The 20,794-nt window shown below is 37.3% G+C and overlaps 1 protein-coding gene across 1 annotated transcript in view; it reads left to right on the top strand.

The window, feature by feature from the left end:
• The first annotated feature begins 210 nt into the window (after positions 1 to 210).
• Positions 211 to 20,794, top strand: part of LOC135204512 (major facilitator superfamily domain-containing protein 12-like) — a 30,261-nt gene continuing 9,677 nt past the window's right edge. Inside the window, exons 1-5 of the mRNA XM_064234682.1 lie at positions 211 to 530; positions 813 to 1,193; positions 3,239 to 3,395; positions 4,014 to 4,221; positions 5,983 to 6,202. Of these exons, the coding sequence (XP_064090752.1) occupies positions 1,086 to 1,193; positions 3,239 to 3,395; positions 4,014 to 4,221; positions 5,983 to 6,202 (693 nt within the window). The 5' untranslated portion in view covers positions 211 to 530; positions 813 to 1,085. The remainder of the gene's footprint in view (positions 531 to 812; positions 1,194 to 3,238; positions 3,396 to 4,013; positions 4,222 to 5,982; positions 6,203 to 20,794) is intronic.

Genomic DNA, 20,794 nt, shown 5'->3' with positions numbered 1-20,794 from the left:
AAATTGGCCAAAGTTGTCTGGGACATTCCAAAAATCCATCATAGACGCTTACTTATGCAATTTCTCCCTCTTATCGAAGTGGAATATGGAAGTCACACATCTTTGTGTTCTGGGTGAAAAATCAGTGCCTATCATCAGCTTGCCCCACAACAATAACAATTGGTCACCTCATGTATTTTCAATAATAAATTGATGCAACTGAAAATGGTTCATTTTGCGATCTTACGCAACTGCTGAAAATCTAATAGAACTAGTTGACAATATGCACGAGGTTATCTTATTTTTATCGGACCACTCATCTCTCGCCCTTATCTGAAGAGAGTCTGTCTATATTCGACTCTCACTCAAGTGCTATGGCCCCTTTTTATAGTGTTCTTTCACGTCCTTTGGACAGGTTATATCCACGGACCTTTTTCTTTCCTAGCGGAGATCTAGTTCCGACACATTTGAGATGCGAGTAACTACATAGGTCCGTCTATCGCCCAAGCCCACAGTTTGATGCCGATTTCCATGCACTGTCCTCTTCTTCCGTAAGTAAAACGAGAATTGTGAGTTCAACTCCAGTCACTGAATTGTCTCACCATTTCAGTTTTAGTTGCTGCCATGTTCATCTTGAAAAGGATTCTCTGTTGTTACTGTCGTGTGTTATGGTTCATTGTAACAAGTGATTTCTTATTCAGATAATTTTACTTCACACTGAAGTATCTTGATTCCTGGTCAAGTCAGTAATGGTCCACTGCATGACATCAGCAATAATAATAATAACAAAAAGGCTGGTTTTTCGTTGTCAATGACAGTCTGCACCTTTCTAGTTCTTCGATACTTCGGGGGAGGAGATTGCATGGCATAACCAGCTCAACAGTTGGAAGAAAGGACGTACGTCACTTATAAGTCTTACGCTTTTAGACCCGACTGTCTGCCTCGACAAGTCAAGACTTACTGTATAAAGCAAAAAGGCAGTCTCTAGAAACTCATTTCTAAGTCAATCCTCCCGAAGCCAAGAGCCGAACAGGACCTTTATCGACGAGGGAGCAGCAGCAGCAGCAGTAGCAGCAGCAGTAGCACAGTCCCGTCGCACAAGGACGATGAAGTCCCTTCCATGGATCGTCAAGCTGAGTTATGGCGTCGGCCACGTGTTCAACGACCTCTGCGCCTCCATGTGGTTCTCTTATCTCCTCATCTTCTATGAGAAGGTAAGCTGGCGGTAAACAGACATTTGAGTGCTTCTCCTAAAATCAGGTACCAAAACCCACAACTTTTTGTTCAAAAATTAAAATTTAATTGATTAATATGTTGGAGATCCTCTCAGGTACAATAATGTCTCGATGCTTCCGGTTAACAATGGATTATTAGTGGATGGACAGGCTAGTGAATTTTGAGAAATTAATTAGCGGCAGTTGTGTTCCCGACACTGGTAATGGCTATCTTAGATTCGATCGATATTTAAAAATGGCTGACTGTTTTCAACTGTAACGCTAGAAGTCAGTAGCAGCCGCTATGATTCCCTCTGTGTGCTAAAGGAGCTGCTATATCTCAATTAAAAAGTTCACGACATCGATAAATGTAGCCACTGCAGATTGGAGGAATAGGTATTTGTTTCGATTAAAATTGCCGAAAAACATAATACATCCTAACCAAACCTTAATTTACCTTGCTGTACCCAGGGTAAATAATTTACATAGTTTCAGCCCGAATCTGCTGTCAACCATTTATATATACACGCATATATATGTAGACATCGAACTACAAATGTCCTTTAATATCTAATTCACTCTACCTCGGAATTAATATATTTTCTTATTAGCTGAAGCCACTGGGAAAGTTTAAAAATGAAAAGACAGAGTGCCAAGTAGTTTCGTGTATTTAACACAACTTCTGAAGATGTGTTGTATACAAGAAACTACTTGGCACTCTGTCTTTTCTTTTTTGAATTTTCCCAGTGGCTTCAGCTAATAAACAAAATCACGGGCTTACTTTTGTGATTTCTTAGTATATTTTCATATATGTTAACCGAAGGGGAATTTTTAGTTGATAAGAAATTTGTCGGCTCACGGGCGCGAACCATTAAACCCAACAAATTTGTTGGTTTCTATGGTTCGCGCCTGTGAGCAGACAAATTTCTTATCGACTAAAAATTCCACTTCGGTTAACATATATGGTCTGGGCCGAAAATATGATATATATATATATATATATATATATATATATATGATATATATATATATATTATATATATATATATATTATATATACGTATATATATATATAAACTCCCTATGAACGGAAATGTGTATATATATAATCCTTGGATACCAGTTAAAAAAAAGAGAGAGAGAGAGAGAGCAAACTGGAATTCGTAGCCAACGACAAGTGACAATCGATAGCTGCTTCTCCCTAAACGAATCCCAGGGAGTTCGGTTACTGTCTGCCGGCAGCGGCCCGGGAGTCGCGTGACTGCTGTTGGTAGAGCTACGAGTGGCTGCGGCTCTGTAGACCTTGATGCTACATTCGTCTTCCTGCTGTTTATGCAATTCTCAGTAGTTGCAGAGACGATAAGATGCTACTTATAACGCTGTGCATCATTGACTTTATTCTTCTTACGGAACTTACAGTTCAATGGCGTAACGAGCGTTAGTGGTTAGTGGGCTCCCAGGGCAGACTTGGGAAACGCAGCCCCATTCTCGTGCTAAAAAGAACTAAAGTGGTGAAAATGAAACGCATATTTTAATGAAGCCTGAACATCTCTGTCATTTATTTTATGTCATAAAGTTAAAACAAAAACAACACGGCATATTTACAACGGAACCCTACGAGCTTGTTGGAAGCGAATTCGCTAATAACGACATCAAGGTGCAACTGATTAGTAAATCTAGAATTATGCCAGACCAGACCTGCTCAAAAGATGCTAGAGTGGCCCCTGTCTCCCCGCCCCCACTCCAGACAGTGCCCCCACCCTTAGTTACGCCACTGATTCTGTTAACTATGTTAAGTTTTTAAAATGTATCTGTATTCATATGATACTCTCTGCTCACTCTGTTTTCTGTTTGATTCATTCAGGGTCAGTCTCTGTCTCCATTGGAATACAGCTTTGCAAGATGAGAGTGCTTTAGTCTTGTTCCCTGTGAATGATTGCGCATTATGAATAATGTCTGCTTCATTAATAGTATACTATTTCTGTCTGTTTTAGCTTCCAGTGAAAACCTGAGCAAGAACATCTCTCAAACATCGTTCTCAACAGGTCCTTCTGTTCGACCCCATGATGGCTGGTCTGGTGCTCCTTGTCGGTCAAGTCGCAGACGGCCTGAGTACCCCTTTTGTGAGGATATTTTCCGACAAAGAAAACAGAATCCCTATGTGCGCCAGATACGGTCGCCGGAAAGTCTGGCACTTGGCTGGTAAAGTGACCCGCTCATTTTGCTTTGTTTCTTATTTAGAGCTTCTTTTTCGTTACTTTTCCATTTCGACTTATTAGTAGAGGCTGGGTTGTCTGACTCTTAATCAGTCATTAAATCACACAAATACAGGGTAGGAAATAATGTAGTTTATGAGGAATCCTTCGTTTGTCTTATTTTTTTTTTTAAATTCAAAGGTAGATAGATGTAGAAATGTCTTCAATTAAAACTAAAGTTTTGAATTAAAGCGATTATTGAAGATATCAGGTTTCGTGCGTAATGCTCAATTTAGTATTATGGTCCAACACTGACTGTCCCGTATAGAAAGAACCATTCTTCCCGGGGTGGTGCGAGGGACATGTCCAAGCCGTCATGTCATCATCCTCATCTCATCTACTACATCTGAAACGTCCGTTATTTTCTTACATGGCATTATTTCTCATTCTGTCTTGCAATGTTCGAGAGAAAATGAGGTACAACAATGTATAAAACAGAAAGTTTAACGATTTATAAATTTGGTTTCCATAATGTATGTTTCATCTCATCCAAACTACCCAACTGACATACATGATTCATTCCCAATTTCATGGAAACTGAAACCATTTTTTTTCACCATTGCAGGCACCATTCTGGTTGCCCTGAGTTTCCCATTCATCTTCAACTCCTGCTTGGGATGCAAAGGCACGAACCAATGGACCCAATTTGCATATTACGTGTCCTTCGTGTGCGTCTTCCAGTTTGGGTGGGCGTGCGTCCAGATCTCTCATCTGGCCCTCATACCTGAACTCACGACGGAGAAGCGCCAGAGCACTGAGCTGAATTCCATTAGGTACAGGCCAAGAAGATCGAATCATGTTTGACTTCACCTTACATGTCTCCTTTCCTCATTTTTACTCGTCCATTATGGTCTGTGCTTAGGCTTATGGTAATCTTACTTCCTTGGTTTCGCCTCTCGTTATATTCTGGTGCCCCCTGGTTTTTCCATTCTTTCTGGAAACGTTGGAATGAGCCTTGACCCTGTGGTCAGATTCAGTCCTGTACCATCAAATGGTTTGGGTAACGTTCTTAAAGAGACATGCGTAGTCTTAGGCCGAAGGATTTATGGAACCGTGGAGTGGGGTGGCCAGAACAGTCACAAAAATATGGGGACCGAATCCGTAACGTTCTTTTAAGTGAACTAACGGGCAACTGGGGCCTTTCTTTTTTTTTTCCGTTTTACTATAGCAAACAAGATCTGCTATGTCATTATTGTCAAATATACAGTTTATGTCAAACTTTAAGAAAATTTTCTTACGAAACATTTCGTAAATTCCAGAGCGTTTTTGTCAGAGCCACAGGAGTTCATTATGCAAGATTTTCTATGCAATGCCTTTTCAACATGAATGAATAAGAAGTTTACAGGGATTAATTTTCAGTACAGGATTCCAAAGAACTGGGAGACCGAAGTGGAAAAGATAGAATCCACAGATGCCAGATAGATACATACACAGTTTGTTGAAGGACAATATCTTTATACTACATAAATATTTGCTAAGGAAAGGCTAAATGTGAATTAGCCACTGGACACTCTTGAACTTATGAGCAGCAGTATTCATGATTGTTGCTGCTCATTAGTTTACGAGCGTCCACAGTTTAACAACTATATATGTATGAAAATATTGTCTTTATTATCCGGTGTCTGTAATCTATTTTGCATCTTTGTATTCTGTCCCTTCCACTTCGGCTCCCTGGGGAGTATGTCAGCTTCCTATGATTAGTTTCTCCTCCTCTCTCGCTGTTCTAATGGCAGCCTCAGACTCTGTAAATAATTCTTTGGTGCACTGTAAACGTTGCTTAAGGTTCTTTGTAGTGTCCCTTCGGCCCCATAGCTGCAACCCCTTTCATTCCTCTTACTTTACCTCCGTTCATATTCTCTTCCTTCCATCTTACTTTCCACCCTCTCTTAACAATCGTATCATAGTGCAACTGCGAGATTTTCCTCCTGTTACACCTTTAAGGCCCCATTTTACTCTCAATTTCTTTTTTGGCACTGAATGACCTCATAGGTCCCAGTGCTTGGCCTTTAGCATAAAATATTATATTCCAAAAGCAATTCCAATTATCCACTTAGGATTCCCAGTTCATTGGAAGCCTGCTTAGAAAGGTAATGGTCTTCTCGTCTTTATCTGTACGACTGTGTTTGGCAGTAATGATACTGGTTAAAGCATTTCCATTATAAAAAAATAAACAATGTGATTCCTGCAACAAACATTCAGGTTATCATTTCTCGTTTTTCTTCAGATTTCCTCCCAATCTCCCTTTCACTCTCACTCATACGGAAATAATGTCTCACTAGCTAGTACTTTTTTTTAAAATCAGGCTTCGTTGTTAAACTGGTGACTCAAAGCTAGAAAACAATAAGCTGAAACCAAGATAGCCCCACATACGTTAGTTAAGAGTGAGAAAATAGACGTTTCTCAACAATCTTTACAAGGCCGCTTTGTCATTAGCGAGCAAAGAATGCCAAGTAGGCAATAGCGCTAGACTAAGTAAACGACGACTGATTTCATTGGAAGAAAACTCATGTTAATCAGCTCTCCTTTCGTTGCAGGTACGCCTTTACTGTGCTGTCGAACCTGATCGTCTTCGCAGTGACCCTCCTTGTGCTGAAAACGGGTTCAGACAGCAACATCGATGACCCAAGTCAAAGGGTTATCAGGTACGCCAACTGCACCGCACGGGGCGACGGGGCTGAACTAGTCGCTGTTGAACCCGTCGAGAAACCCTGTTACTTGGATACTATTGGACCCGAAGATGTGGGGAAGTTTCATGTTAGTCTGTGTGAAAGGGCCGATGCGTTCTCCTCTTTGGGGAAGAGGGTCTTGTGACTCTATTAGGGATGCTATGTCCACTGGTTTCTTTCGAGACACTTGCTGTTGTCTTCCCTCCAAAGGAACTTAGTTTTGACTGTTAGAGGTTTTCCTAACTGCCTGTTGCACCAACCTATCGTTAGTGCCATCCTGGGTGCCTCTCAGGCTCTGTCTTCAGCAAGAGTTCAGTTGCTTTGCAAGTTGTTTTATCAATGTGGTTGTTTTGTCGGTGTCTGTCTTGTCTGGGTGTGTGTCTCTTATGAAGTACATATTACTTGTTCTTTAACACGGTTGCATTTATTTTTAGTTATACATATACGTACACAACATATATATAATATATACTAAATTATATATATATATATATATATATATATATATATATATATATATATATATATATATATATATATATATATATATATATATATATATATAATATCTATATATATATATATATATATTTATATATATATCTATATATATATATACATACATATATATCGTATATATATATATATATATATATATATATATATATATATATATATATATATATATATATATATACATATATAGGTTATACGATCACAAGTAACGACGTGAAGATTGTATATCAAGAGCCAGCAGGAAAATGAAAAACAGCAGTACCTAAGCGCTTTCGTGTATTCTTGACACCACCTCATCAGGGTACGATATATATAAGAGAATGAAAAATAGCTTCGAAATATCAAAGGTAACATAAAAACAAAAAGTAAAATACAGAAACAATCAACAGCCTAGTCAAGAAGCAAATGGTCCACAGCCTAGAATTACACTTAAAGGACAAACAACAAATGGAAATGGAACTACTAAGCAGTCAATTACATAGTTACGAAGTTTGTCAACAATACATTTCGTAAGCCAGTTATATAGTTTATATTGTCCGTTGCTAATATTAAAAACACTACATGACTTATATTTTATTATACTAGATTCTATAATATTTCTTTTAATAATGTCTCTACAAAATAAAATTTCCTTTGAATTGTTTCCAATTAATTGCGTGATTAAAATTATTCATATGTAAAAAGAGAGCACTCGATGTACTTCCTACACGTACACAATATTTATGTTTGATTTTAATCTTGATGCCAGTAGTTTGCTAGGTACTGCTGTTTTTCATTTTTCCTGCTGGCTCTTGATATACACACATATATATATATATATATATATATATATATATATATATATATATATGTGTGTGTGTGTGTGTGTGTGTGTGTGTGTGTGTGTGTGTGTGTGTGTGTGTGTGTGTGTGTAAGGGTACAACTCTAAGGTAGTGATTGGCCGGAGGGGGCAACTGAATGGATTTGGCAGTGAGGAGGAATTATGTAATTAGTTGCTATCTTGTTTACCTTAATTTTTTTGAAAAATTATTGATGCGTCCTTATATGTATTTATTCTTGATGGAAATATCTTATAAATCTTTCCACCGTGACCTTAGGCACTTGGACCGAAACAAACTATTCTGTAGGCATTTGTTTTCTTTGCAAGTCTATTAGGCACGAGATAATTTTACTGAGTACAATATTGTCACTTAACACTGTCTATATTCGCACACCACACTTCACACTTCTCTTTCTCTTCTTCTCCACCCTGTCTTCCTCTTTCTGTCTCTGCTTTCCACTCTTTCTCCCTGTCCAGCCTTTTTACTTGGATGACATCTTCTTGGCACCGCCTTTGGATTTTGGATTTTGACTGGGTGGGGCATCTTCTGAAAGAATTCTTGTGTCTGAGTGGCTACCGACTTTCTACAAAACCGCCTTCCTGTCATACCTTCTGTAGTAATTGGTAGACTTCTCATTTGGAAGTGCCTCTTGTTCATACCCTGGCTACTTGAGGGTGTGTCCTTTGGGTATCCTAGTAAGGTATTTGTTGGGACCTATTTTGGGACATCCTTACAATCTGGCACTGCTGATTTGATTGGTTAAAACCCTAGGCCTACCCTTGGAAAGGCGGGGCTTTCGAGTTTAACACTTCCCCCTTTTAAGACAAGGGAGCATAGAATTCCTTTTCTAACATTTGCCAGATGGGCTGTTGGAATTATCCCTCGGCTCTCTGACCTGTCACAAAAGGAGCGCCAATTAATCCTGAAAAAGAGGGCTGGTGTAGCGTAAATGAGGTGTGACCAAGATTTCCTGAGTTCCAATTTCTTGAGGGTGCCTGAACAGTATCGCTTGTCACCCTTGCGTGAGAACGTATCCCTTACACTTTGCGGTTGAGGATAACTATCCTTTTGTCCCTTTTCCATTTGTTTTTCGTGCCTTTTCCTTAAGTTTTTATAAGTGAATGTCTTTTGAAATAATTTCCCTTAATTCAGTAATCCGCACTGTAACATATATATCATATATATATATATATATATATATCTATATATATATATATATATATATATGTGTGTGTGTGTGTGTGTGTGTGTGTGTGTGCGTGTGTGTGTGTGTGTGTTTGTATCTATGTTTGAACATTCACCATGCTACAAACTGCGCATGGGCCGTCATGAGTGAATACAACTTTATGACTTACATTTTATTATTCTTCCTTTACTGTTTTTAAATTATGCATAGCAATCAGTTTTGCTTACCATTTAATGCATTCCATCATCATCTCTTATGCAGGTTATGTTTATTTTTTTATTTTTGGCGTACGTATTATTATCTTGGTGAACATGTTATATTAGTGTTTCTATGTGGCCTTTTTCGTTTTCAGATTGTATCATATATTTCGACGCTGGCACAATGTGATAGATTTTGAAATATAACGGAAAAAGAACTATACCCTATCGGCTCCTTCAAGGCTGTTTGGGCGGGTCCCCCACGTTGCCAAATGTACTTCTCTCGAGTTTTTAAAGGCCTACCCTTCCCATTTTCCCCTTTTAATCCGTGCGTCTGTCAAGGAGGCTTAACCTCCTTGGCGTTTGTTAATGTCTCCTGGGAGCAGTATACTTCTGGGTGTTCCCTATTGCCTCGATTTCCCTTTTCGAAAATATTTCCATTCTTCCAGGTCTCCCTTTTTCATATAGGCCTAATTAAATCTCTTTCTGGACCTTTCTTGTGATTATCACAAGCTACTGGAGTTCCGCACTTTTAATTTACTTGTTTTTGTGTTAATTTACTGCATATATATATGATATATATATATATATATATATATATATATATATATATATATATATATATATATATATATATATATATATATATATATATATATATATATATATATATATATATATATATATATATATATATATATATATATATATATATATATATATATATATATATATATATATATGCAATATACAAACCACTGTATCGTGCTTCTAAGAAATCAATAGAGGGATCCCACAGTAATATCCTTGTTTATCTAGATATAATATGTTTATACAAAGCTTAAAGCTTTCGTCCATCCTCCTGTGGACTTGATCACTAAGCAAATGAGACATGGTATTGGTGAAGAATTCCAAATAAACATAAACAAACAGACAAAGAACATTAACAAGGTTAAAAAATTCGAACAAGTCATTGGGTCGTTTCGTTTGCCTTTCCATAATTCGCTGTGATCTACGAGGCGGGAAAAAAGCGCCGGTCTTCTTCCTGAATGACATCTTGGGGGGTCGTTAGCCAAAAATGTAGTTTGTAGATTAGGCTCTGGAACGGGCGAAGGGTGGTTATCTACATTATCGGATTGAAGGAGGCTGTACACATTTCTGAAGTTCTTTATTCTGGCCCTTTTGCAAATTTCTTCACTCAAAAGTAAATTGTTCTGTATTCCAGTATTCCCCTCAAATGTGTCATTCAAAGTGATGAGAGCTCTTCCACAATTCTCCTAGTGGTCCTATCCGCACTCTTATAAATGATTTTCCTCCCTTGAAGTCGATGGCATGATCGGAATCCCAAGTATGCTTGGCAATGGCGCTGTAAACGTTGCCCAAACGGCAAGCTGCAACATGTTCACGTTTCCTCTGGTCCAGGGAACGACCGCTTTCACCAATATAGCATTTGTCACAATTTTTACATCCTATAGCATAGACTCCAACATCGGTGTTTGGTTTTCTGCAACTGTTTTTGATAATTTTCTTTTTAAGAGTATTAGGGTATTGAAAAACTACGCTATACCCATGTCTTTCTTTTCTAAGATTATTGGAAACTTTTTTCAGGTCATGATTATAAGGTAAGGGGAAGGCATTTAAATTAGCAGTCGAACAGCGTTCCCTTGGATTATAAAACATACTCCTGGCTCTAGAAAGACATCTGTCGATAAAAAACTTGGGGTAACATAACTTATTGAAACTCGTAGTCAAGAATTGAATTTCCTGGTCAATGAAACTAGGGTCACAAACTCTAAAAGCTCTAAAAACAATTCGTCAGAACGTTGCGTTTGATTTTCTCGTCATGATATGAATAAAAATGTATGTACGTATTTGTGTGAGTACTTTTCCTGAAAACAGAGAATTTAAAAGACTTATTTTACATCATCCCTGTGAACAACCAAGTCTAAAAATGGCAGACGCTTGTCGACTTCCCTTTCCACTGTAAACGTGATGGATGGAAGAAAACTATTCAGTTGTAAAAGAAGCTGATCAAAACTTTCGGCATCGTCCTTAAAAACAATAAAGATATCGTCAACATATCTTACCCATATAAAAGGTTTCAAATCATCTGGAAGTTTGTCCACAAAAAGTATTTCAAAAAATTCCATACAAAGATTAGCTAAAACAGGCGACAACGAGGATCCCTAGCAACCCCTGCTTTTTGTTGATAGAAATCTCCTTCAAACTCAAAAATGGTGGATTCTACACACGTCTTTATAAGCTCACAAAACTTATTAATATGAATAGGTGGCGTGAATTTTCCTTCTTCGGCAATTTTGACCAAATTAGCTAAAACAAAATCAAGAGGCACATTAGTGAATAAGGAGACGATGTCCAGACTATACATAATTCCATCCAAATTTTCACCCATAATTCTATCAATGAAATCAAGATTATGTTTAAGATGGGAGCTAGATATATTACCCACCAAGTCACCCAAAACCTCTGCCAACCAAGAGGTCAAATCAGCCTGAGGAGTATTGCAGTTTGCTACAATGGGCCTCAAAGGGATGCCCTCCTTGTGGATTTTAGGAAGACCATAAAAATAACTAAACGAGGGTAGTTTTCTTGTCAATTTACTGAGAATAACCTCTTTCATTTCTCTGGTGATGTTACCTTTTATAATGTCCTTAATTTTCTTGTTAAACGTGGACTGAATGTCAGAAATGGACCGGAGCTACAGAAATCTTGTTGTAAGTATTAGCGTCGCTGAGCAATCTACTGCCTTAATAAGGTAATCTGTCCTACTCATAACCACCACACATCCCCCCTTTCGGCCTTAGATATTTTAATGTCAGATTTGTTTTTTAACCTGTGAAGAGCTTCTAAAAGACGTTTAGGAAGATGTACTGTTTTTTCCTCAAACGAACTGAATAAAATCCCTTTGACGAAATCCATGTTAAAGTCTGAATTTTTAAAATTGAACAAATTGATATTTCCAATTCCTTTTATAAAATCCATATCTTCCATCCCCAAAGAAAAATTAAGACCCAGGCTCAAAAGAATTTTGCAGTCCTCATCTAGGTCAACGTCAGTTAAAACTTTTATATTGTCTAAGTTTAAAATAACATTTATTCCAAGGTGGACATTTTACATAAGTTCGTAATTTCCCATTAAGTGATCTTGTGTTTGCATAGATTTGCGAAAAGCTACTTCACCTGCGCAAGTAAGGATCCAGTTGAAATCGATATTGGGGTTAATATCCAAAAACCTATCACGTAGTAATTCCTCTGGGTGACGGAGCTCCAAGAATAATTCTTCTTTTCTAAAACAGCAAGTCGAATCTGGTCTTCAAGAAAAAGTATTTTGTACTTGGGAAACATGGCTCTCCATGAAAAGATTCTCTGTGCATCCAACCAAACCTAATCTACAAACTACCTTTTTGGTTAACGACCGTCATGATGTCATTCAGGAAGAAGACCGGCGCTTTGTCCGCCCGTAGATCACAGCGAATTATGGAAAGGCAAACGACCCAATGACTTGTTTTTCGTTTTCGAATTTTTTAACCTTGTTAATGTTCTTTGTCTGTTTATTTATGTTATTTGAAATTCTTCACCAATACCATGTCTCATTTGCTTAGTGATCAAGTCCACAGTAGGATGGACGAAAGCTTTAAGCTTTGTATAAATATATTTATATAGATAAACAAGGATATTACTGTGGATCCATCTATTGATTTATTAGAAGCACGATACAGTGTTTTTTATTTTGCATATATATATAATTATATATATATATATAATATATATATATATATATATATATATATATATATAGAGAGAGAGAGAGAGAGAGAGAGAGAGAGAGAATCGTAAAATATTTGTCAACACAGGACACGAAGGTAGAAACTAAACTCCCCAGGAAAAGAAAAAAATAAGATTCAATTAACGACAACTCTTCCTAGGTATCGAAAGAAGGAACTACCTTTCATAAATGAAATTAACTTTTAAGGTTTAGCATTTTGTATGGTGAAACATATATCCCCGTTGACCCACCTCCCCCCTTTTCTCTCTCTCTCTTGGAGGTCAATGTTAATACGAATATTATACTCAATGGGGAATGTTGTGGAAGATCATGTGATTTAACTAGGGAATATTATGGATATGAATACTATAATTGTCGAGTTCAGTAGAAAAACTAGGTGACACATCCAGCATGAAGGAAGGGAGGACAGTCCTTACGTAGTCCCAAAGGAGGAGTGGTGACGGAACTACTTCAAGCAGCCATGAAACAACACGACACCGGGCAAGGAGAGAGAGAGAGAGAGAGAGCTGCCATTCGTACGATAATTATCGTTCATGTACGATTAAACTGTCTGGTACGATGCACGATACCAGCTCCAACTATCTTTCATTTTATTTTCAGATGGTTAGAAAGCATTTTTTTTCAAAGATTAAATGTTTCCAAATGAAAATAATGAAAATGTAAAGAGATAATTTCCCCTTATGATATGTAGATAATTGTGTTGGAGATTATTGAGATAGTTAGGCTAATTGTACTGATACCTTGAGTGTTTTCATCACACCCTCTACTCAATTACCAATGGCCGAGAGGTCATCTTATCGCTAACCCCTTTTAAGAGAGACATGAAGCCATTAAGTTTCTCCCCCTCTCTCTCTCTCCTCTCTCTCTCTCCGTGGAACGAGGCAATTATGCTGAGATATATGTATACAGGACGGAAAATAAAAGGAGGTACTCCTCCTTATACTTTTCCTGTGGCCTTGGCTAAATATATTGTCATGCACTATTTAGTGACATAGTAAACATATATATTATTATATATATATATATATATATATATATATATATATATATGTGTGTGTGTGTGTGTGTGTGTGTGTGTGTGTGTGTGTGTGTGTGTGTGTGTGTGTATAATATTTCTCTGATTAGCTTGAGTTCAAGTTCACATCGTCAGTAGTGGTACAGACAGGAATGGGAATCTATGTTTATTCTCTGTAAAATGTCACATTTTTTTTTTTTTATAACAGAAGAGTTTGATTCATTCTATTTTTGCCTTATCATTATAAATGTATAAAAGATATACATGCATTTATTTTGATACCAAGAAATGTTGTTGATTACTGTAGAGCAGGGTGTAGTGATAAACACATACGATAATTTTTCACATGCATACGATATATTTTGCGATATTTTGGTGAAAAACGATAATTTTGAATCATCTGTACGATAGGGTTGTAAAGAAAATCTGGCTAGGGCGGCGGCGGTCGCCCTGGCCCTGGCCAGTCAGGCTAGCAGCAGCAACAGCAGCATCATCATCAGTGTTTCTATTTGACGAAAACGGTGCCTACTGTCACGGGAGGCGGCTTTGTCATATAAGAAGAGGATGATAGGTACTATTTAAACGAAAACTGTCCATTTTCTATTTATGAAAGGAAGGAAGGAACCAAGAGACCAAGTAGACAAGACAATAATGCGTCGTCATCTATTTTCTTGGAATATTTTCCCATGAATCATGACTGGTGTCGTTTTCATACAGCCTGGTGGAATAGCTTACTTAGTACGTAATACAGTTTGATTGTTTGAACCGCTCTTGGCGGCATAACAACAACGCCTATTTCCACCACATCAAGTCATCGTCTAAGGTGAGGTTTAACGGTTAAAAATTTGTTTCATTCAATACCTTTGTATTTTGTTTATCTAGCTGATTGACGTAAGTGAAAGATGTCAGTTGATTTTCATCATATTGATAATATGACCTTTTTCATGCAAGCATGGTCTCGTCTCGTCTAGATAGTACTATTAGCCAGGATTGATAGGATTTATATTAATCATGCTATTAGCAGAGACAGACACATTTTTTTTTTAGCACATTTTATCTCCGTTTTAAATTTATAGAAAAAATTATCTGAAGTAACGTTGTGTGAGAGAGAGAGAGAGAGAGAGAGAGAGAGAGAGAGAGTGCCATGACGAGCGTTTTAACCTCACTGGGACTGAAGGAATCGTCTGTAAATATTTAGAATTCGCGAAATTTTCTCATAAACGTTCAGAAAAGAATAATAGGCCTGAAGCGAAGATCGCCTCTTCATTTTATATATAGGTCTGTTTTCTTCTCTTGGAGTCTTTCTTTACTTAAGTATATGCTTCGTCCAAGTTTCAATTCATACGTAAGTGGAAGTATCTTGGTGCTACCTACTCGTTTCAAATGACATACCCTGTGAAAGGTTCTTCTCTCTCTCTCTCTCTCTCTCTCTCTCTGAGGCCACTGGGTGCTTGTTTCGAAACAATGATTGCTCTTCCTATTCCTAAAACAGCACCTTCAGACTTGGCTTGGAACATTCCACACCTAAGTGAATCATTAGTGCTTTTCGCATACAGTACTATACATAGAGAGAGAGAGAGAGAGAGAGAGAGAGAGAGAGAGAGAGAGAGAGAGTTGCAAACACTTTCTAGCTTTGTTATATTGATTCAAAAGTTTCCCGTTTAATATAGGAAGCCGCTTTTACTTCAGCTTGTAAACCCCATCACTAGAGTAAGACAGCCACAGAGTCTGTTGTGTGCAGTAGCTACAGTCGGTTCCTAGGCCTAACATTCCTCTTGAGAACTGAATGAAGTGCTGTAGGTAGGACAGATACGGCGCCCTATACAGTGTCTGACAGGTAGGAGGAGGTAGCACCATTCACAAGTTCATTTCATTTTCCAGAGTTTCTCGATCGATCCTTTCTCGAACTCTTTCTTCATTTGCCTTAGACTAAACGCCCCGGTCCTCTATCCCGGCGGCGCACCCTCCCCTCCCTCCCCCTCCCCCTCCCCCACCCCCTCCCGGGTACCTACCTCCTTTCATTATTGTCTTATGACGTTGAGTAACTGGACGTTCAGAGGAGCTGGAATGACTTTTGACCTGTGCTACCACATTAAGAGGAAGGCGATTCTGGCTACCAATTTATTTTCTCACAAATCATTGTTGTTAAGATAATATATGCCATGACAACTCTTTGATGATTGTGTGGAAACATCTTTTATATGCTGTAAAAGCATAGAATTAAGCTCGTTATTTGTAACCGAAATGAGACATGTATGTATAAAGTGAGGTCATAATTATTCCACCACCGTCCCAGTGTGCTTTATCATGCTTTTATTTTTATTAAACTTAATTTCTGAAATGTTTTTGATAAGTTTGATTACCTGTGACAAGAATTTTTAACTATTTACATTATCATTAAAATACAGGTATGACTCCCTAGGGAGTCAATGGAATACAGAATAAAGGAAATTGGTCTATTTAATAAATTATTGTATTTGAATGATTTTTATCCATTATTTTATTGATATAAATATGACAAAGAGGTCAATCCTCTTTGAATTATAACCATATGAAGTCTTTTGTGTACAATCATGCCTGCAAGCACAACTGTATAGTACACACAAATACAAAGAAAGCAAGTAAATAAAATGGTAAAGAAAAAATGCAAAGTTCCTGTACTGAGTAAATGATAAAGGAAACACTCCAATAAAGGATGCATAATAACTACATAAAATAAAAGAACATAATACTAAAGGAATTGTGAATAACTGTACAGCAGAAAAGGATATGCGCACTGCAGAATTCTATTTTTCCATGAAATTGCCTGCATGATTTCAGATGAAGGGTGACATTAGATTTTGTGCACTGAATTTTCCCTTTCCTCTTACACGCAACACATCTTGAAGTTGCTAGAGATTCAGCACAGTGATTAGTGTAGTCCATCCTTACTTCCCTTGGTGGGAGAGCTTTTCTTCCTTTTGGACCCGACCTTTATTATATGCTTTTACTATGAAAGGTTGTTCTATGTTAACTCTTCCTACACCTCTTTGCCACCGTTTTGCCAAGCCTATGGGATTTAGACCTTCACAGTTACTGCAAAGAGTAACAATAGCATTATCATTCCCCGTAACGATTTCCACATTTCCCTCTGATCAATATTCATAGGATCATTTTGGCTTCCTTTTCATATCTTTCGCAGCAGGCAGTGGGCAGTGTTTTGTTCTGTTTGATCGGATTGTAACAGTTGCATTTATTTCCTCTGCTTTCAGATCTAAGACTATGTCATATGAAGTAAAAAAATTGTCAAAATAGAACCTGTGGTTAGTAGGATCATGCAGCAGAAATACATTCTCGGGATTACTCTACTTCCTAAAGGTTCTGTAGACGACTGGTTTTCTGATTTGGCCTTCATAGATCTTTACAAGTATGGCACTCCAGTTGAACTAGCCAGATCCATGATTTGAAGCCCAATCATATTGGCTGTTGTCTGATGAATTGTTAGCAGGAATGGCGTCCATAATAAAGTGTCATAGATTCGTCAATGCTCAGGATTTCATGAAGAATTCCAAATTGCTTAATGTTTTCATTCAATCGATCATACAAAGGTTTCACTTTAGCCATTTTTTCATTGCCAAGGTTTGCATTATCAGCACAAAGAAGAAACTTCTTGATTTCCAGAAACCTATTTCTGTTCATAGTCGCAGCAAGGTCTTGTCCTTTCCTCCAATAATCCTTTTCACTTGATCTGATGCTATATCCTGATAAGAACAAGAGTCCTGTAAAATTCATCATTTCTTCTCATGAAACTTCAAATTTTTGACAATTCTATTGCTTTGCATAACGATTAGTTTCATGCACAAGGATTTCAATAAGACCATCACAGACCTTCATGAAAATATCCCATTCACTAGAAGAAGAAGATAGTGCTGGAAAATTCAGTGACAGTTGTTTAGAGGCATATTGAAGCTCCTGCCCAATTTCCGATTCCATCTCTTTCCTTTCAATGTTTTCCTTCGTCTTATGAGGTTTACTCCTTCTTTCAGTTTCTTCTATGTCTTCCATTTCTTCTTCATCTTCTACAGGTTTCTTCTATGCCTTCCGTTTCTTCTTCATCTACAAATTTCGGTATGCAGACAATTTGTCGAAAGACAATTGGTAGAATGAAAATTCGTCGAAATGACAGTTCATCAAAAGGAAAATTCGTTGAAATGACAATTCGTCGAAATGAATGGGATGTACGTACATAAATAGTATGGTAGTTTGAAACAATTTTTCTTTTTAAGTGCTTGTTCATTGATAGTATTTTTGTTCAAGAAGAGTTAGCAGAATAATATGGTAGTTTGAAGCAATTTATGTTCTTAGGTATCGAATCATTGATAGTATGGTTGTTCAAGAACTTCTGTTCTAAAGAATTTTCTTCTATTATTACAGTCTCTAATATTAGACATTTCACCACAGCCCATGAGCAAAATGGAATTCGTCAAGACCGAGTGAGGTGCTAGAAAACTTTTGCATGAAGGTTTTGCTTACACAGTTAATAAGAAACAAGGAGATAAAACATACTGGAGATGTGAAAAACGGAGTGAGTGTGAGCAAGATTACAAACTATTAATGATGTGATTCAAGGAAATCCTTCCCGGCATGATACTCGAAATGCTGCCTTGAAAGTTGTAAAGGAAATTAAGCAAAGGGCTTCTGACCCCGAAGAAGTGACTGGCTGCATAGTAGATAATGCAACATGAACTATTGTGCCTTTGAGTGTTGCAGGAGCACTACTATAAAAAAATCTTCTTTTGCGAACAGTGAACAGGAAAACGTCCGTACAAGAAGATGAGACGTAAACGTTACGACAAGAGGTGAAAATTTTAAGTTTTATGAAAATTGTTTAATTTAGTATTTTTAAATAAACCTTTTAGATGAATTGTACATTTTACCCACTATCAATGACTAGATACGAACAGAAAATGTTTAAAACTACCATATTATTATGCTAACTACTCTTGAACAACCATAATATCAATGATTAGATACTTAAAAACAAAAATTGTTTCAAACTGCCTGAGGAGCAAAGATAGAGAAAGAGAAAGAGTGAGAGAGAGTAAGTGTGTATGTGTGTGTGTATGTAAAAGTGTGTGTGTATGCATATATATATATATATATAATATATATATATATATATATATATATATATATATATATAATATATATATGTGTGTGTGTGTGTGTGTGTGTGTGTGTGTGTGTGTGTAGTGTATACCAGTCATTTCGACGAATTGTCATTTTGACGAATTGTCATTCTACCAGTCGTCAGGCTACCACAGGTTTCTTCTATTTCTTCCATTTCTTCTTCTTCTACAGGAATCATCGTATGTAGCTACTTCAGCAGCTATTCCTCTGGAACACCAGAAGGGTCAGAAGATCATCATCGCTCACATCTTCTCCATCACTTCCATTCCCACCCTCTGGAAAGCCTATAAAGGAAAACAAACGGTCAAATGTGAGATTATATTCAATGGAAAAATGTCTATTTTAGAAAATATATACAGATAACACAATAACAAAGCATATGATAAGTGACTTTTGATTCAAGCAATCACCGTGACTGTGTGTGTGTGTGTGTGTGCTTATGCATTCTATGTGTGTATTGAATTCAAAAATTTGTGTAGTAATAAATCTTACTTGCTGTTTTGACGTTTTTATCTTCAAGGCTCTCTACAGCATCACGGATTTAAATTTGTGATGGATAATTAATTCTCTTTAATTAAAAGAAACTGTGGATCCATCTCGGCGACTGTCAAGATTAGACTTCTAATGTCCAGTATCCAAACCCATCTGTGTCCCAACCTTAACATGTTTTCAAACCTTTGCCATAACTTCCGTCTACAGTGAGAGGATTGAGTAGGTGTCTGTGTGTGTGCGTGTGTATGTGTGTGTCTATGCTATATTCTGTGTGTGTCGTGCTATGTGTTATATGCATGTGTTTGTCTATATGTGCTATGTACGTATATATGTACGAGTGTGTATGTATGTGTTTGTGTGTGTGCACCCAATCTAAATATAGCAAATTTGCAATTATATATGTACCACTGAAATGGAGTATATTTTGTTGTTGATGCTTTTATCTCCTTATGTGAATAATCAACAATGTATTGTATATAACATATACATATATATATATATATATATATATATATATATATATATATATATATATATAATCTGAATAAATTTATTTATTAGGTGAACAATTTCAATACAAATAATTTTTTGAAGGAAAATATATATATTCTTTTTATTTAGAGGGTAATGACTGTGCAAAGGTGACATTTACTTTTTTTTACATACAATAGTGAGTAAGTGAGTATCTGAAAACCATTCAAAGGTAAAATAATCTTGCGGGTAATTTATGAAGAATATTTTAAAATATGAATCCTCAGGGAGTCAATGTCCACAAAGGACTTGGAACAATATATACTTCAAGGCCGATTCATGTCAGTTTAGCCGCCTAGATGCAACAACATAACCCCCCCCCCCCCCCCTTCTTCTCTCTCTCTCTCTCTCTCTTTCTCTATCTCCTTTCACTCCGTGGCACTACCTACAGCCCAAAACGCCTGCCTTCTTCATCCTCCGCAAGAACTGAATCCGTCCCTTTCCTTCAAGGGCCGGGGGGGGGGGGGGGGGGGGGGGGGTGGGGGGGGGGGGGGGAGTGGGTGTAATAGACAGGGGTGGGTGGGCGGCGGAAGGAGTTTGTCGAGTACCGAAGGGGAGAGGGAGAGGGTGGACTTAGTCATCAGTTTTGGGGGTGACCTATAGAACTTCTGAGCGAGGCGCTCGTCTTATGTTTTGGTCTTATGTTTTTAAAACATTTATTATGAAGTAAAGGGTTTTGCATTATTAAGTACAGATTATATCTGAGACATGGCGAACTATTTCGTGCAAGGCTATAGTACTATACTTGAACATCTATGTTTATTTGTACAAAGACTCCTTGCCAAACTCTCTCTCTCTCTCTCTCTCTCTCTCTCTCTCTCTCTCTCTCTCCTCTCTCTCTCTCTTTTCCGGCCAGGGAGATTCAGAAAAGGGCATTGGTTTTGTTCGTACTATTTTTTTGTTTTTTTTTTTTTTTTTATGTATCGATGAATGTACCATTGTTCAT

The sequence above is a fragment of the Macrobrachium nipponense genome, chromosome 47 (genome assembly GCF_015104395.2).
Source record: "Macrobrachium nipponense isolate FS-2020 chromosome 47, ASM1510439v2, whole genome shotgun sequence".
NCBI classification, from domain to species: domain Eukaryota; kingdom Metazoa; phylum Arthropoda; class Malacostraca; order Decapoda; family Palaemonidae; genus Macrobrachium; species Macrobrachium nipponense.
This window is presented reverse-complemented; position numbering and strand designations above follow the sequence as displayed.